General features: G+C 33.4%; 1 protein-coding gene and 1 long non-coding RNA gene across 2 annotated transcripts; both read left to right on the forward strand.

The window, feature by feature from the left end:
• On the forward strand, nt 860-5,452 carry LOC109837843. The gene is made up of 4 exons (XM_020406209.1): nt 860-1,054; nt 3,588-3,648; nt 5,085-5,146; nt 5,230-5,452. The coding sequence occupies exons 1-4, from the start codon at nt 962-964 to the stop codon at nt 5,314-5,316; spliced, it is 303 nt and encodes a 100-aa protein (XP_020261798.1). The 5' UTR covers nt 860-961; the 3' UTR covers nt 5,317-5,452.
• On the forward strand, nt 7,592-11,451 carry LOC109836051. The gene is made up of 3 exons (XR_002245803.1): nt 7,592-7,635; nt 10,882-10,931; nt 11,365-11,451. It is a non-coding gene; the product is annotated as an uncharacterized LOC109836051 (long non-coding RNA).

A 14,058-nucleotide genomic window follows, 5' to 3' on the forward strand; every position in this document is an offset into this window, starting at 1 on the left:
GTACACCATAAAATAAGTTTGAAACAAACCGACAAACACAGTTTAACCATAGAAAATAAGAAAGATCTTACAGCCTTTTTCGATTAACAATCCATCTTTCAATGAATCGAAGTGAAGCTTGACGAAGAAAGATCTAGATGATAAAATTAAGGGCAACTCTCCTTGTTGAGATGATTCGAAGGTGATGAGCGTGACGAGAAAGAGTTTATTTAGGCTCCGAGGGTTCAAAACTCTAATTCAATCTTCTTCAAACAAACCGTAGAATTTTCTCTCTTCAAGCTCTCTCCTTTAATCTGTCTCTTTCAATCTTATATAGCCTCTAATTAATCAGGAAAGAGATATCATCTATATAGCCTCTTTCAAAACCGCCGCCACCATCGATGGTTGCTTACGACCATTGATGGGTCCCTAAGCACCATCTATGGGTGCCAGTAAACCATTGATGAGTTGAAATCTTGTTTATGGAAACCTGCAATTGGTTCACGGTAAACCATCGACGGGTCAAAGATTGAAAAAAGCTTTCGTGCTGATTTTCACGTCATTTCGCCTCGTACACTTTGTATACTTGTTTTCACCTATGTCATATCATTTTAAACAATTATCAGTAGCAAATAAAAGTTTGTTATCACTCAAATAAGAGCTATTTTACATACCACATCGTAACAGTCAAAAATCAAACCGAACTGACGGATGCTCACCCTAATAGTCCTCCAAAGTTGAGGGTTTTTCTAATATTAAGTCTTAGTTGTATAAGGAATCGAACATTTAGTTCTAACTCCATTAAATTAATTAATTAATTAAAACCCAGGAAACTGTATAAATAAAAATAATAACAATCAGACCTTCACCATTCCTCCGGTCTTTTCTTTTGCCAGCTCTTCGTCCTCTTCGTCCTCATCCTTCCTCTCTTTTCGATTTCGTGCTTGCTTCAGTAGCATCCTCGGAAACGTATTAATAAACAATGGGGTCCCAGTCTCTCCTCGGCGATTTGCCATCTTTCGATCCGCACAATTTCAGCCAGCTTCGGCCCTCCGATCCTACTGCTCAGCCTTTGGTAATCCTCTCTCCCTCGCTAATTTTGTAATTTCTTTTCTTTTTGACAGCTCTGATTTCCCCCTAATTTAGTTTTATTTTCTCTTTAGATAATGTGTTTTTAGCTGGGGGTTTTGATCACGTGTCGTAGTTCCTTGCAGTACCTTCGATCGAGTGGAAAAGAAATTTGTTGCGAAGAAACTGACGTATACGCAAATCCTAACCTTCCCTTTTCCTCTAAGAAGCTTACGTACTTGGGTCTGTCTTGAATTTTAATGATTTCGAAATGAGTAAAAAGAGTTTGCGAAACAAAGATTTTACGTTTATCTCTTCAGCTGTTAAAAAAAATGGTCTGCTATTTCACCTTGAATCGGTACCAATTTGTTTTGTGTTGTTTGATTGTGAATGTCTTGTGCTTATCAATCGTGGCCCTTTTGATAGAGAGACTTAGGGTACCTTTTAATTTCGCTTGTTCATTGTCCGTGAGAAGTCGGCAGTTGTTAATTTTGCTCTCTTTTTAACTATAGCGTTCATGTGTCAACCCTTTATCGGGTTATCTACTATACTTTAAGCATTTTGCTCTCTTTTTAACTATAGCGTTCATGTGTCAACCCTTTATCGGGTTATCTACTATACTTTAAGCTGAAATATTTTGGTAAATGCGACTCGTTCATGTGTCAACCCTTTATCGGGTTATCTACTATACTTTAAGCTGAAATATTTTGGTAAATGCGACATTATGTAGTTACGTGTTCTTTACTTATATTCACAGGGTACTTGGTTTGGGACAGTATTACTCCTAGAAACTGTTATAGGAGGCATAGAGGATCATAAATCATTTTAGCAATGCCAAGAGCAAAAAAGTAAATTGCCAATATCTTCTTGTCTCATTGTTATTGTCGTTAACTTTTGAATCAACATTGTTAATATTTTCAGCATTATCAATAGCTAAATGTTATTGATCAAATGTATATGTCTGCAATGACCAAATAGTCAAATATTGCATGGTGTAATTTTCAGCACAATAATAGTCTAACACTATTTAATCATTTATTTGCTGTTTTGTAGTTTAGGAACACTATTAGCTTATTTATTTTGTAGATATTTGGTTCAAAGTCATAACTGGTCAGAGAAATGCTCTTGGTTCCCTTTCTTTTTCCCATGCTAGTATGCTATTTAAAAATACTAGCTCACAAAGGTTATCATTTTCTACGGTCAAATCATTTTGATTGGATTGGATTGTTTCTACCAATCGTTAGTTAGCTTTGGTGGAAATGTTGGTAAAAGAGAGAACAATGAGTTGATGATATAATCAATGTAGGTTTACTTGTTGCAACAGAAAGTGTAGTATCAAGCTCACTTGCTAAATCATAAAGTTTATGAATCACTCAAGGTGTGTTTTTCTAAGTTCGGCAAGGTTTTATGAATTGATAATAGTATTAAGTGAAAAACACAAATATATATATATATATACACACACACACACACACACACACACACACACACACACACACACACACACGAGAAAATAATATTTATTTAAAAGGTTGTTGGTGCAGTAAATGGGTTGCACTTGTATATTTATTGTAAAGATTTATAGTTATATCAGAACAGTGCAAATGTTTCATTGTTGTTCATCATGAGCACCTGACTTGCCCAATCAACTCTGTACAAAGTACATAGCATAGATTGGCATGCACTTTCCTGTGATGAAATTATTTCCTTGATGATTGGATGTTGTGCATTTGAAAGGTAAGTGTTTTTTTAATTAATTCCTTGTTTGCAGATGTTGAAGTTGTGTTTTATTTTTGTAGCAGAAGCCCTGTCTGCTAGAATTATGAAGAATGTCTTAGATGTCACATTTGATAGGGAAGGTCGAAGATTTTTTTTATTGTGAAGGACCAAATTGGATATAAGCAACTTTGGTTAGCTAGACATATGTAAAATCTCAAATTTCAGTTTGTTATTGGACTTATAACGGTGAGGGTGAGGTGAGGATATCAAGTGTTCCTTTATGCATACTTCAGGTTTATCCAGTGCCATTATCGTTTAGGGATTCACTTGAAACATATTGGATTTATATGCCAATTTATATTGGAGTCATATCAGGATTTTTTTTATTAGGTTAGACGAAATTGCAACAACTAACCAAAAGATTGAGATTTTTTGTTTCTTTATACATCCAGTACTGTTCTCTTCGCTTAAAATAACCAATCGGTCATGTTACTTGTCAGTGTTGTTTTGCTCAGTTAATTCTCCTAACTGGTAGTTACAATTTGGTCACTAAAAAGTCTAAACCATTGTGTAATGCGTATACAGTATAAACTGAGTTGATGCTAGGTAGTGCATTGTCGTCTAATTAATGTGCCATAAGTTCTCTTTTATCATACCTTATGATGTTTATTCATATTATAATCATATTTTGATAACCTGTTCATCGTACAGAATTCACTTGTATGGTTTCTGAAACACAACTTTTACTTCTTATGCATATGAGATTATGTGGAAACTATTTAAAGTTGCATTACTTCTGAGACTGTCTTTTGTTTTTTCAGAAACTCACACCAGCCACTTATCATCCTACCCATAGTAGGACCCTTCCTCCGCCTAATCAAGGTACTTTTATGAAAGAATTATTGAAGATCTTTGCAAATTCATAACATGTGGTTATATATGTATCTTGTTTACCTCTAATTAGTTTTCTGAAAGAAGGTAGCCTACATTGGGTAGAATGTTAACCACAGTCCCTGCTTAACTTGGTTGTTCATCATTTGAAAAACTAGTAACCTGAGGCTAATGAACTTTGAGCTCTAGCAGTGCACTCAAAGTTCCAGCAGCTATAAGCAATTAGTGCTTATGTATTTAGGTATTGTAACTACTAAAGTCCATGAACAGGATGGGAGAAAACACTGTCCATCTAGCCATCATGTTCCTCTATGGCATTGTATTCTTCTGTGATATCATATGCCTATTGGTTTAAGTCCTTACTTCAACCTACAGATTGGTGGCCTTAAATAACTACGTATTTATGTGTTTCTTCTTGTTTTATTTATTAATTCCTATTGATATGCTGTTTAGAATTTCAAATCTTCTCATCTTGTGTTCAACCTTTATCCAGTTAAATTAATGGTTTCAGCAACTTCCAGTCCTTGTTAGCATATGCAATTTATTTTCTTTAGGGTAAATTTACTAAATGCCTAATAAGTTTGGGCCTTCTGTACTTAAACCCCACAAAGTTTGAAACTCTCATTACACCCCTAATAAGCTTGGGAATTTCAGATAAACCCCCAAAATGTTTTGACGTTTTGCACTTAACCCGCATAATGATGTAAGCACATATTTGAGTTCCCAAACGAAGAGTAGTGCATAAACATGGTAATGTAGGCATTGGAGTTGAAGTGAAAAAATGGAAATGTTTTGGGAGTTTTCTGAAATTCTCGAACTTATTGGGGGTTTTAGTGAGGATCTCAAACCTTTGGGGGTTAAGTGCCAGTGGCCCAAACTTATTGGGGGTTTAATGAAGTTTGCCCGTTTCTTTACTTTTTCTTCACAACTCTTTAATATCAAAGTCAGGACAATTTAACAGGGGGTGGTGAACTGCTTGTTGAATGCGAAGGATACCTTATGTGTTGATACACAAACAGACTGACTGAAACATGCACGCACATTTTAGCTGGAAACTATTGGACAACAGCTGGGGCTTGGTAGCTAGAAACTATATTTAATTTGGGCATATGGACTTGACTATGGCACAGTGACTCAATGGTATACTGCATAAAGCATTGGATCCAAAGTAAGCACAACCGGAAGAAAGTACATAAACCTAATCTCACTATTTCCAGACAAATCATCTTCTTCAGGTCAATTGCCATAACTTCACCAGCATCACTACGTTAGGCTTTGAACTTTTGTTCTGCTTCAGACTCAGAAATTCTAGAATTCCTCTTTGACGTTTCGAACTCTTATTTCTGCACCATTCTCGGTTATTTCATATGTTAAGTTCATAGGTTAACAGGAATTTAATATCTGACTTTTCTTTTGCTGCTTCGTAGTAATATCAACTGAAGCCCGGAACATTCTTGTGAGACAAATCTACAGCAAATCTGAAGATAAGGTGAAAACTTGATATGTTTATCATTTTATTGAAGTGCAACTTCCATGTTTATCATCTAACTGCTCACATACTGATCCATGCAGTTGAGACCAAAGAGACCTGCGTCAGACCATCTGACCCCTGATCATGGATGCAAACAGCTGAGAGGTGCCGTCGAGGGCCCTTTCTAATATTCTTCTGTCTATGTATCGATCAAAGTGATTGGAGTATTCTTGTTGTTTATGTGCACTTACCAAGTTGTCCATGTTCTTATGTAGTGAAAAACCTCCCGTTAAAGATACGTGTAAGCGTTTAATTTCCTTTGTAGATGACTGACTGATTACAAGTAGTGCTTATAAATAGTACATGTATTGTGGGTTATAAGAATGTAAAGGTGCAAATTTATATATATGGCGGATTTAGGGAGGATTTTATAACCTCCCTAAATCTGAAATTTTTATAACCTACCAAGATCTGAAATTTTTCTACTTCGGTTTGGGTGGGATTGCGGTCAACCGGTCCAATTGACACCCACAATAATAATGTGAGCGTGAGAACCACTCATATGCGAGAGATTTTTTTTTGAGTGGTATGAGGAGATAGTTTGCGTTGGAGTTTCATGCTATGATACTCCGATATAATATCTATTTGATTTTACTACGGGTGTCGGCTCCTCTTCGTTCGTGAAGTGCAAAATGCACTTGATTGTTGAAGTATAATCTAATGCTAAAATGTGACCCGTCGGAATTGAGCGGATATCGTAGAACTTTCGCGATACACATCGTTACCCTTGATCGTTTTAAATATTACGTTTTAATCCTAAACTGATTAGTATGTGCATCATCAAGCTAAACTATGCATAATTAGAAAATTCCAACAATCAAATATTTGGTAATTCTAATCAAATCATGACTATCCATAAGTCAAAAAAATAAAAAACTTTATGATTTATCCATTGATAAGACCTAAGATATTTTGAAAAACGTATTAGGGTTTGCTTCAACTAATCAATGAGGATATAAGAGATTAAAATTTACTCATTAAAAGCTAATTTTCAAAAAAAACAACTTTTAACTTTGGACGATTATCCGATAGCCCCCCATAACTTGCAAAATATCTTAGGACTCCCCTTCAATTTAGGGTTAACAATTTTAACTTTAAAGTTTTTTTTTCGGGGGGGAAAATACTCAAAACCCTTCTATATTTAGCTTGGCTTTAGCCCTTAAATTGTGCATATTTTCAAAAAAATACCCCTCAAATCTCACTATTTATAAAAGGCTAAATTTAAAAAATGCCTCTTAACATTGGGCGGTTATCAGATGACTCCCAACAACTTTCAAAATATAAGAAACCACCTTAAGAGTAGGGACTTAAGGGATTATAAAAAAAAACCATTTAATTTTAAGATTTTTCAAAAAAAAAAAAACTACTCAAAAGGGCTTATTAGCTAAAACCCCTGCAAGTTTAAGATTTTTCAAGAACAAACCACTCGAAAGGGCTACGTTGTAATGTTTTCTTTCTGTATTTAATTTTTATTATTTTATTTTTATACCCCTTGAATCAGGTATCATATTTACTCCCTTTAAAAGCATGAGTTAGAAAAAATCTTTTTTAGACAAATATACCCCTATAAAGTTTGAACTACCCTATCTATAATCAAATTCTAATTTTTAAATTTAATTTAATGATGAGAAATGATGATGTTATAATACTTGTAATTATAACATAGTATAAATCCCCGATTGAACTTACAATTTATTACACCCACGTGATTAAACTTATAATTCCCGATTGAACTTTTGATTAGGAAATAATATTCTTATCTGTAGACTTATTGATGACATAGTATAAAGCCCCGATTGAACTTTTGATTAGGAAATCCCAATTAAACTTTTGATATCCTAATAACACCCAAGATTAGAAGAAGCAGGTTTCTAGATGCTCTTATCTGTAGAATCCTATCTTAAAAAGTTCTGCTTAACCACGAGCCTTGACATTCTTGCTATTTAAAATCCAATGGTTAGTAGATGACCATGTAATTAATGAGTTCCAACTAAACTTGATCTTATCCACGTCCTAATACATCAAAGTCAAGCCAATAACTTGCTTTAGATGTTGACTGGACATTTCTTATACCCGTAACACAATTTTTTTCGAAAGAAATAAATTCATAACACAAATTCAACCCACCTATACCCGTAACACAATTCAAATCCTAATAAAACTCTAATTATGAATATTATTCTATCACATGCAATACCTCATGCCTATATATAAACCTAGAAATTACACAATTTTTATAGTAACTTCATCTTCTTCAACATGTATGTTCCTTTTTTTTCATGATGATGATGATGATTATTATTCTTTAGAAATATTATGTATTTGATTTAATGGCACACTGCAATTACTTTTTATGGCAATTGATATTTTTTAAAAATTTCTTCAATTTTCATGCAGAATTTTGAGGATTAAGGATTTGATTGTTGCAGGTTCTCTCATCTATTAAGGTAAATCTTCATGTTTGATATTATTTTAATTTGGATTTATTTGAGTTTATATGTTTTCTTTCAAAAGAAAATTTCATCAAAACGAATGTTGACTAGAATATCCATCAAGTTTTTCAGAACTTCCCCTTTTTCTTTTTGTTGCTGAAATCCATCAATTTCCATTCTACAATGTTGACTAGAATTTTGAATGCAAAACATACCATAATACTTTGCACATATAAGAAATAGATAGAACTGCTCTCTTCTAGGACCAATGATTTTATAAAAAGTATTTTTCTGGAAATTTCTACCTTTTCTCCTAATAACACCCGTAACACAAAGTGCAGTTCATTGTCTACCTGTAATGAGTATGAATGAAAATTTTCAATAGGATTTCAATGGATCAACAATTCAGGCCAACAAAAGATCCAAATAGAACAAAAGTTAAGAAGTTACTTCTTCTGCCCCTCGCTATATCAATTAAAAGAAGTAATATATATCAATTAAATTATGCCGCCTATAATTCCATAAAAAAATAAAAGGTAACTTGCTTCTGACTGCAATCAAATGAATACTACAAGTGGTGCATAACCAAGCATATAAGAGGTTAAATCCAAACGCAATGTTCTTTAAATTCCATAACCAGAAACTATCATGAAAACGGTCTTGTGAGCAGACAAGCTGAACTGTAATGTGCGTTAGCTGACGAAAGTTGTCATGGGCTGTAGGAATTCTTATGGGAATATAAGCTTAACATCCTTAATTTCCTCTAGAAATGAAAATGTCTCAAAGGATAATTACAGTTCAATGGATCATAAGCTCAAAACCCATGTTAGCCTTAAAATATCCAAATAGAATGAAAGTTGAGAAGTTACTCAAGCGGATTTAATCCATGTTAGCCTTAAAAGGCAGCTGAAAGAAACAATGATGTTTGGCAGCTAATTTTGTTATTATTTCATCTATAGTTGGACCATAAGCTCAAAACCCATGTGATCAAGAATAAATAGTCAAAAATAACAAATATGAACGCACGAAGGTACATGTATAAAAAAGAATGCAGGCTTTCACATGTATATTTGAGTGCATGATATCTGAAAATAAGGACAAATTTTCAAAACCAACCTTTTTCGGTTTTTATTTGAAAAAACCGACCGCTTTTGAAAATATTTACAAAAACCGACCTGTTTTCAGCCCAACGCTGAAAACAGGTCGGTTTTTGTAAAAAGTTTTCCGAAACATCACGGGAGTTCAACTCCCGTGAAGTTTATCGACAAATTAAACTTCACGGGAGTTCAACTCCCGTGAAGTTTAATTCCTTCATAAAACTCCACGGGAGTTCAACTCCCGTGGAGTTATAGTCGCCATACTGGCAGAAGAATTTAACGACAGTGCGATAGCTTCTGTTCAACTCGTCAAAATCTGGGGGATAATGGAAGTAGTCATCAGAGTCGAGGCTGGAAGCTTTGCCGAAGCCGGCGTGCACTGTGGGATCGAACTCGGAGACAGGGACGAGACCTCTCTGATGAAGTTAGCATACTCCATGGGAGTTTTTCTTTTGGCCAACGAAATTGAAGACCTTGAGGATGGGGGGGATGATGTTCAATAGTGTCGTCGAGGCCCTTGAGCTCATGTGTAAGGAAGGATTTCTAAGATCAGTGCCTTCGAGGCGCTCGAGTTCATCAAAGGAGAGATTGTGGTCGGTCGCCGAGGAAATACAGGTTGAGGCGATCGTCCATGCCCGGTGGTCCACTGGGTTCGGTGGGAAACGTGACGGCAAGTTTGAAGAGATGGGAGCCAGGGAAAACGATGGATAAATCGCCGTCGGGGGAACTTAATTTGATCGTCGTCAAGGTGACCTTGACTGGCGAGATCAGCGTCAATGGGGCCTCTTCTGGATAAATCGGCGTCGGTGGGTGGGGGGATATTTGACTGTAACTCCACGGGAGTTGAACTCCCGTGAAGTTTTATGAAGGAATTAAACTTCACGGGAGTTGAACTCCCGTGAAGTTTAATTTGTCGATAAACTTCACGGGAGTTGAACTCCCGTGATGTTTCGGAAAACTTTTTACAAAAACCGACCTGTTTTCAGCGCTGGGCTGAAAACAGGTCGGTTTTTGTAAATATTTTCAAAAGCGGTCAGTTTTTGCAAATAAAAACCGAAAAAGGTTGGTTTTGAAAATTTGTCCCTGAAAATAAAGGTTAAACATGCCCGCCATTGACCTAACTATATTCAGAAATCCAAATATCCAAACTAAAGTATGGCATGTATACCCCCATTCAAGGGTAGAATTAGAGCGGTTAAGCTGTAGTACCTTTGACAGACATATTGTATGTCGTCAGCACTCAACTCTATCAATACACATTTGAAAAAACCCCTATACGCTTCATACAGCTTGATCTCAAAATTTCTTTTTTGAGGAATCATTACCCTTTAAACTATTAGATATCTGTCAAAAAATAATATCATACTTCATACTCCATTTAAAAACACGAGTTTGAGAAAAGCTTTTCATAGTCAAAATTACCATGTACTAATCATACTTATATCCTATCCTAACACCCCACGAACTATCTATAGCTCAACAATTTAAATAAGATATTTTTTTACCTACAAGATAATACCATCTCAATTCCAATTTCATATTCAAGATTTATTCCATAATTACGAGTATCATGTTAGTAAAGAATATCAATAATTTTTATGCAAAATATTAAAATTGAGATATTGAAATAGATAACTAACTAGGCTCTTCAGTTAATAAATTGTTTTATTTTACCTTGCTAATTTATGTCTTCTACAAGTATAATGGACATATCTATGCTCGTAGATTATTGTTTTGCTTGTAATAAGATATGAGTGCTTGCTGCCTAACAGCCTGTATTTAACAGCCCGTATTTAACATCAATAAGATATGAAATTAGTGATAACTTTACATCAATAGCAGGACGTATTTAACAGGTATACACTACACCGAAATAGATATGAAATTCGGCCATAGTGATAACTTCTAAGAGACTTTATCCCCCATTGATATTTTGAAGCACCAATAACCAAATTCAAATCCTAATAAAACTCTAATTATGACTATTATCCTATCACATGCAATACCTCATGCCTATATATAAACCAAAAAATTACATAATTTTCATAATAACTTTATCTCCTTCAACATGTATGTTTATTTTTTATTTTCATGATTTCATGATTATTCTTTACAAATATTGTGTATTTGATTTAATGGTGAAATTTCTTCAATTTTCATGCAGAACTTAGAGGATTCGAGATTTGATTGTTGTATGTTCTCCCATCTATCGAGGTAATAGAAAACAAATACATTTTCTCTGTTTCTTTTTTTTTTGCTTTGCATGCTTTTAATTAATTTCTGTTTTTGTGTAGATTACAATATATTCATACTCATGATTATTTTTGAAATTCAATCATGTGGTTACATATCATTATTTAATTAATTATTTTATTAGTAAACTTTAATATAAGCTCTTCTTAATTTTATTTACTCTTTATCCTTGGATATAATCTAATTTATTACGATTGTTAAAAAAATGCATGTTGTTTGATTACTTACTAAGTACCATCAAAATTATTGTTTAGAAAGAATAGTTGACTAATTTATTCTAAACTCCCTTGATTAAGGTGAATTATAATTTTTAAGTATATTTTTGTCCCCTATTGTTGTTGACATAATTTTCATATGGTTTTTCATTTTCTGACACATATTTTTTTACCTATAGGATAATATCATCTCAATTCTAATTTTGTACTCAAGATTTATTCCATAATTACGAGTATCAGGTTAGTGTAGAATATCAATATTTTTTTATTGTGATAATGATTATAGTTGATTGTTTACTTTTGAATTTTTATGAAAATTTTCACTAATTTGTCCAACTATCTGCATTGCTCATATATATTCATAAATTAATAGTAATATGACATATGATTTTCCTTTGTAGAAATTTATTCTCTGGTTTTTGGATATCATAACTACTATACAACACTTTCTCGCCTAAAATGGCTTCAAGCCAAGGTTTGCATTAAACTCAATAATGAATTATTCATATATTATTATATTAGTATATGTATATGAATTTATAATACTACATGAACATTTTTTTAAACAGAAGAGAACACTCCAATACCCAGAATTAAAAAGACTAAATATTCTCGGTTGAGTGATAAGCAAAAGAAATCTTACATTCAGTGAATTACGGATAATAAGAGAAAGCGACACAGTAATGACTCTTCTGGTAATACTATTGATGGCAAATGACAACATAAAGTTAACCTATTTTGTGGAGCCCTTCTACTAAACTATGAGCATGAAGGTTAGTGTACATATACTTTATAGTTTATTGAAAGAGCCATATAACATTATATATTACTATGAGCATGAAGGTTAGTGTACATATACTTTATAGTTTATTGAAAGAGCCATATAACATTATATATTAGTTTATTAAATATTTATATTATAGTTTATTGAAAGAGCCATATAACATTATATATTAGTTTATTAAATATTTATATTTGTTCTAGGGAAAATTCTTCATGAACCGGTATGTTCTTTACTATATAAGCTACGCACTCTAAAGTCTTGTGCATATTGCGGATCCAAAAAGTTTGAACATGAGCCTCTAACATTTTGTTGTCACAACGGTGAAATCCACCTAGCAGATGTGAATATTCCAAATGAATTATTTGCCCTTTATACAATGCAAACACCAGAGGCAATTGAGTTCCGAAGCCAAACCAGAATGTACAAAGTATTTTCTCATTCACATCGTTTGGGACAAGATTTGATAAAGAGCTCGCATCAAAAAGAAAAGGAGTTTTCACATTTAGAGCACAAGGACAAATATATCATAATCTCCCAGCTCTAATTCCAAAAGAAAATAAGCCTTCATACTTTCAGCTTTACTTCTATGATACAGATAATGAGTTACAAAATCGATTGGGAATTCTACACAATGCAAATATGAGTGAAATCACAACTAAGAGCTTGATGGATATATTACTGTTAGGTCTCATGTTATGAGCCTACATTTTCTAATCTTGTTTTGATGATTACAAACAATTCCTAATATTGTTTGTCTAGTGTTTATGTTTCTTATTAAGTATTCTAGACAAACAATGTGTTGGAGGATGGATGGAATTGCGCATTCACGATCATATCCAATGGAGGTTGGCGGAGTAGTGGTTGAAGCCTTGCAATTCATGTTAAAGATCCAAGTCTAGCTTCATCCGCAAGTGTACCAAGATAGAGCTTCGTTGAAGATCATCAAGCTTGAGTAATTTAGTTTAGGTTTTATATTATGTGTGTTAGTACTTTAAGCTCAATTATATACACACATACACGTTTTGTTTTTTTGTATATATATAGTTATATATATACATATATGTTTTGGTTTGATTTTTTAGATATGAAACAAATATATATTCATATATATGTTCATATGTTTCATATTCTATCATATTTGAAAATATATTGTGTTCTTGGTTTATGGACTTGATAATATGTTTTTATATCTTTTCCTAAGTCTATAAAGCCATACAAAAGTTTCCAAAAGTTTGTTTATGTCAAATGTCAAAAACATGTATGTTTACTTTTCATGTTTTGGACTAATTTTATAAAATTATGAGTTTTCACTATTGGGGAATGTAATTCTAAAAATTCTTTTTATAACATGTTTATTATCATGTTTATAAACATTTTCCAAAGTTTCATAATTTTTAGAATTTATTTGTTATTTTTAAAGGCACTTTAAAAATTAATTTTCCAGCATGAACAGTGCCTGTGCACGTTTATAAGTCGACTTATAAACCCTAACAAGTTGACTTATGAACTCCTCTGGAAAGTGTATTTTTTCTCTGCTGAGTCGACTTATTCATGAACACAAGTCGACTTATGATAAGTCGAATGCATGTCGACTTATAGGCAGAATTTTGTGTGTTATTTTTATCTGGAAAGTCGACTCGTGTGAATTTTCAAGTCGACTTATACTAAGTCGAATGCAAGTCGACTTATACTAAGTCGAATGCAAGTCGACTTATAAATATGACCGTTGAACAGTAACGGTTATTTTCCAGATCTGTTTTTGTGTGGGTTTTTGGTCATTTCCTTGGGGTTTTGGCTGATGTCTTAGGTTGTTATAAATACCCCATTGCATTTACCTCTCCCACCTAACAAGAGAAAAGTTTTTAAGAGGTTTACAAGTTTTGTTTAAGGGTTTAGTGCTTGTTTAAAAAGATTTTAAGCATTTACAAGAGTTTGGTTTGTGGAGCAAATTTCACAAGGGCAAGTGGAGATCATCCTTGGTGTTTGAGCATTCATTCTTCTCCCTATCTCTTGTCATCTATAGAGAAGTTTTCTTAAACTCAATTCTAGCTATTTATTGTTTTGTTTCTAATTTCCATAAGCTAGATTT

The sequence above is a fragment of the Asparagus officinalis genome, chromosome 4 (assembly GCF_001876935.1).
Source record: "Asparagus officinalis chromosome 4, Aspof.V1, whole genome shotgun sequence".
In the NCBI taxonomy this organism is placed as follows: Eukaryota; Viridiplantae; Streptophyta; class Magnoliopsida; order Asparagales; family Asparagaceae; genus Asparagus; species Asparagus officinalis.

Excerpts from the sequence above, each read along its gene's own strand:
- LOC109837843 (XM_020406209.1), top strand. The coding sequence starts at position 962 with ATGGGGTCCCAGTCTCTCCTCGGCGATTTGCCATCTTTCGATCCGCAC. Across the intron at positions 3,649-5,084 it reads CCTTCCTCCGCCTAATCAAG|TAATATCAACTGAAGCCCGG; the intron begins GTACTTTTATGA and ends GCTGCTTCGTAG. Across the intron at positions 5,147-5,229 it reads ACAGCAAATCTGAAGATAAG|TTGAGACCAAAGAGACCTGC; the intron begins GTGAAAACTTGA and ends TGATCCATGCAG.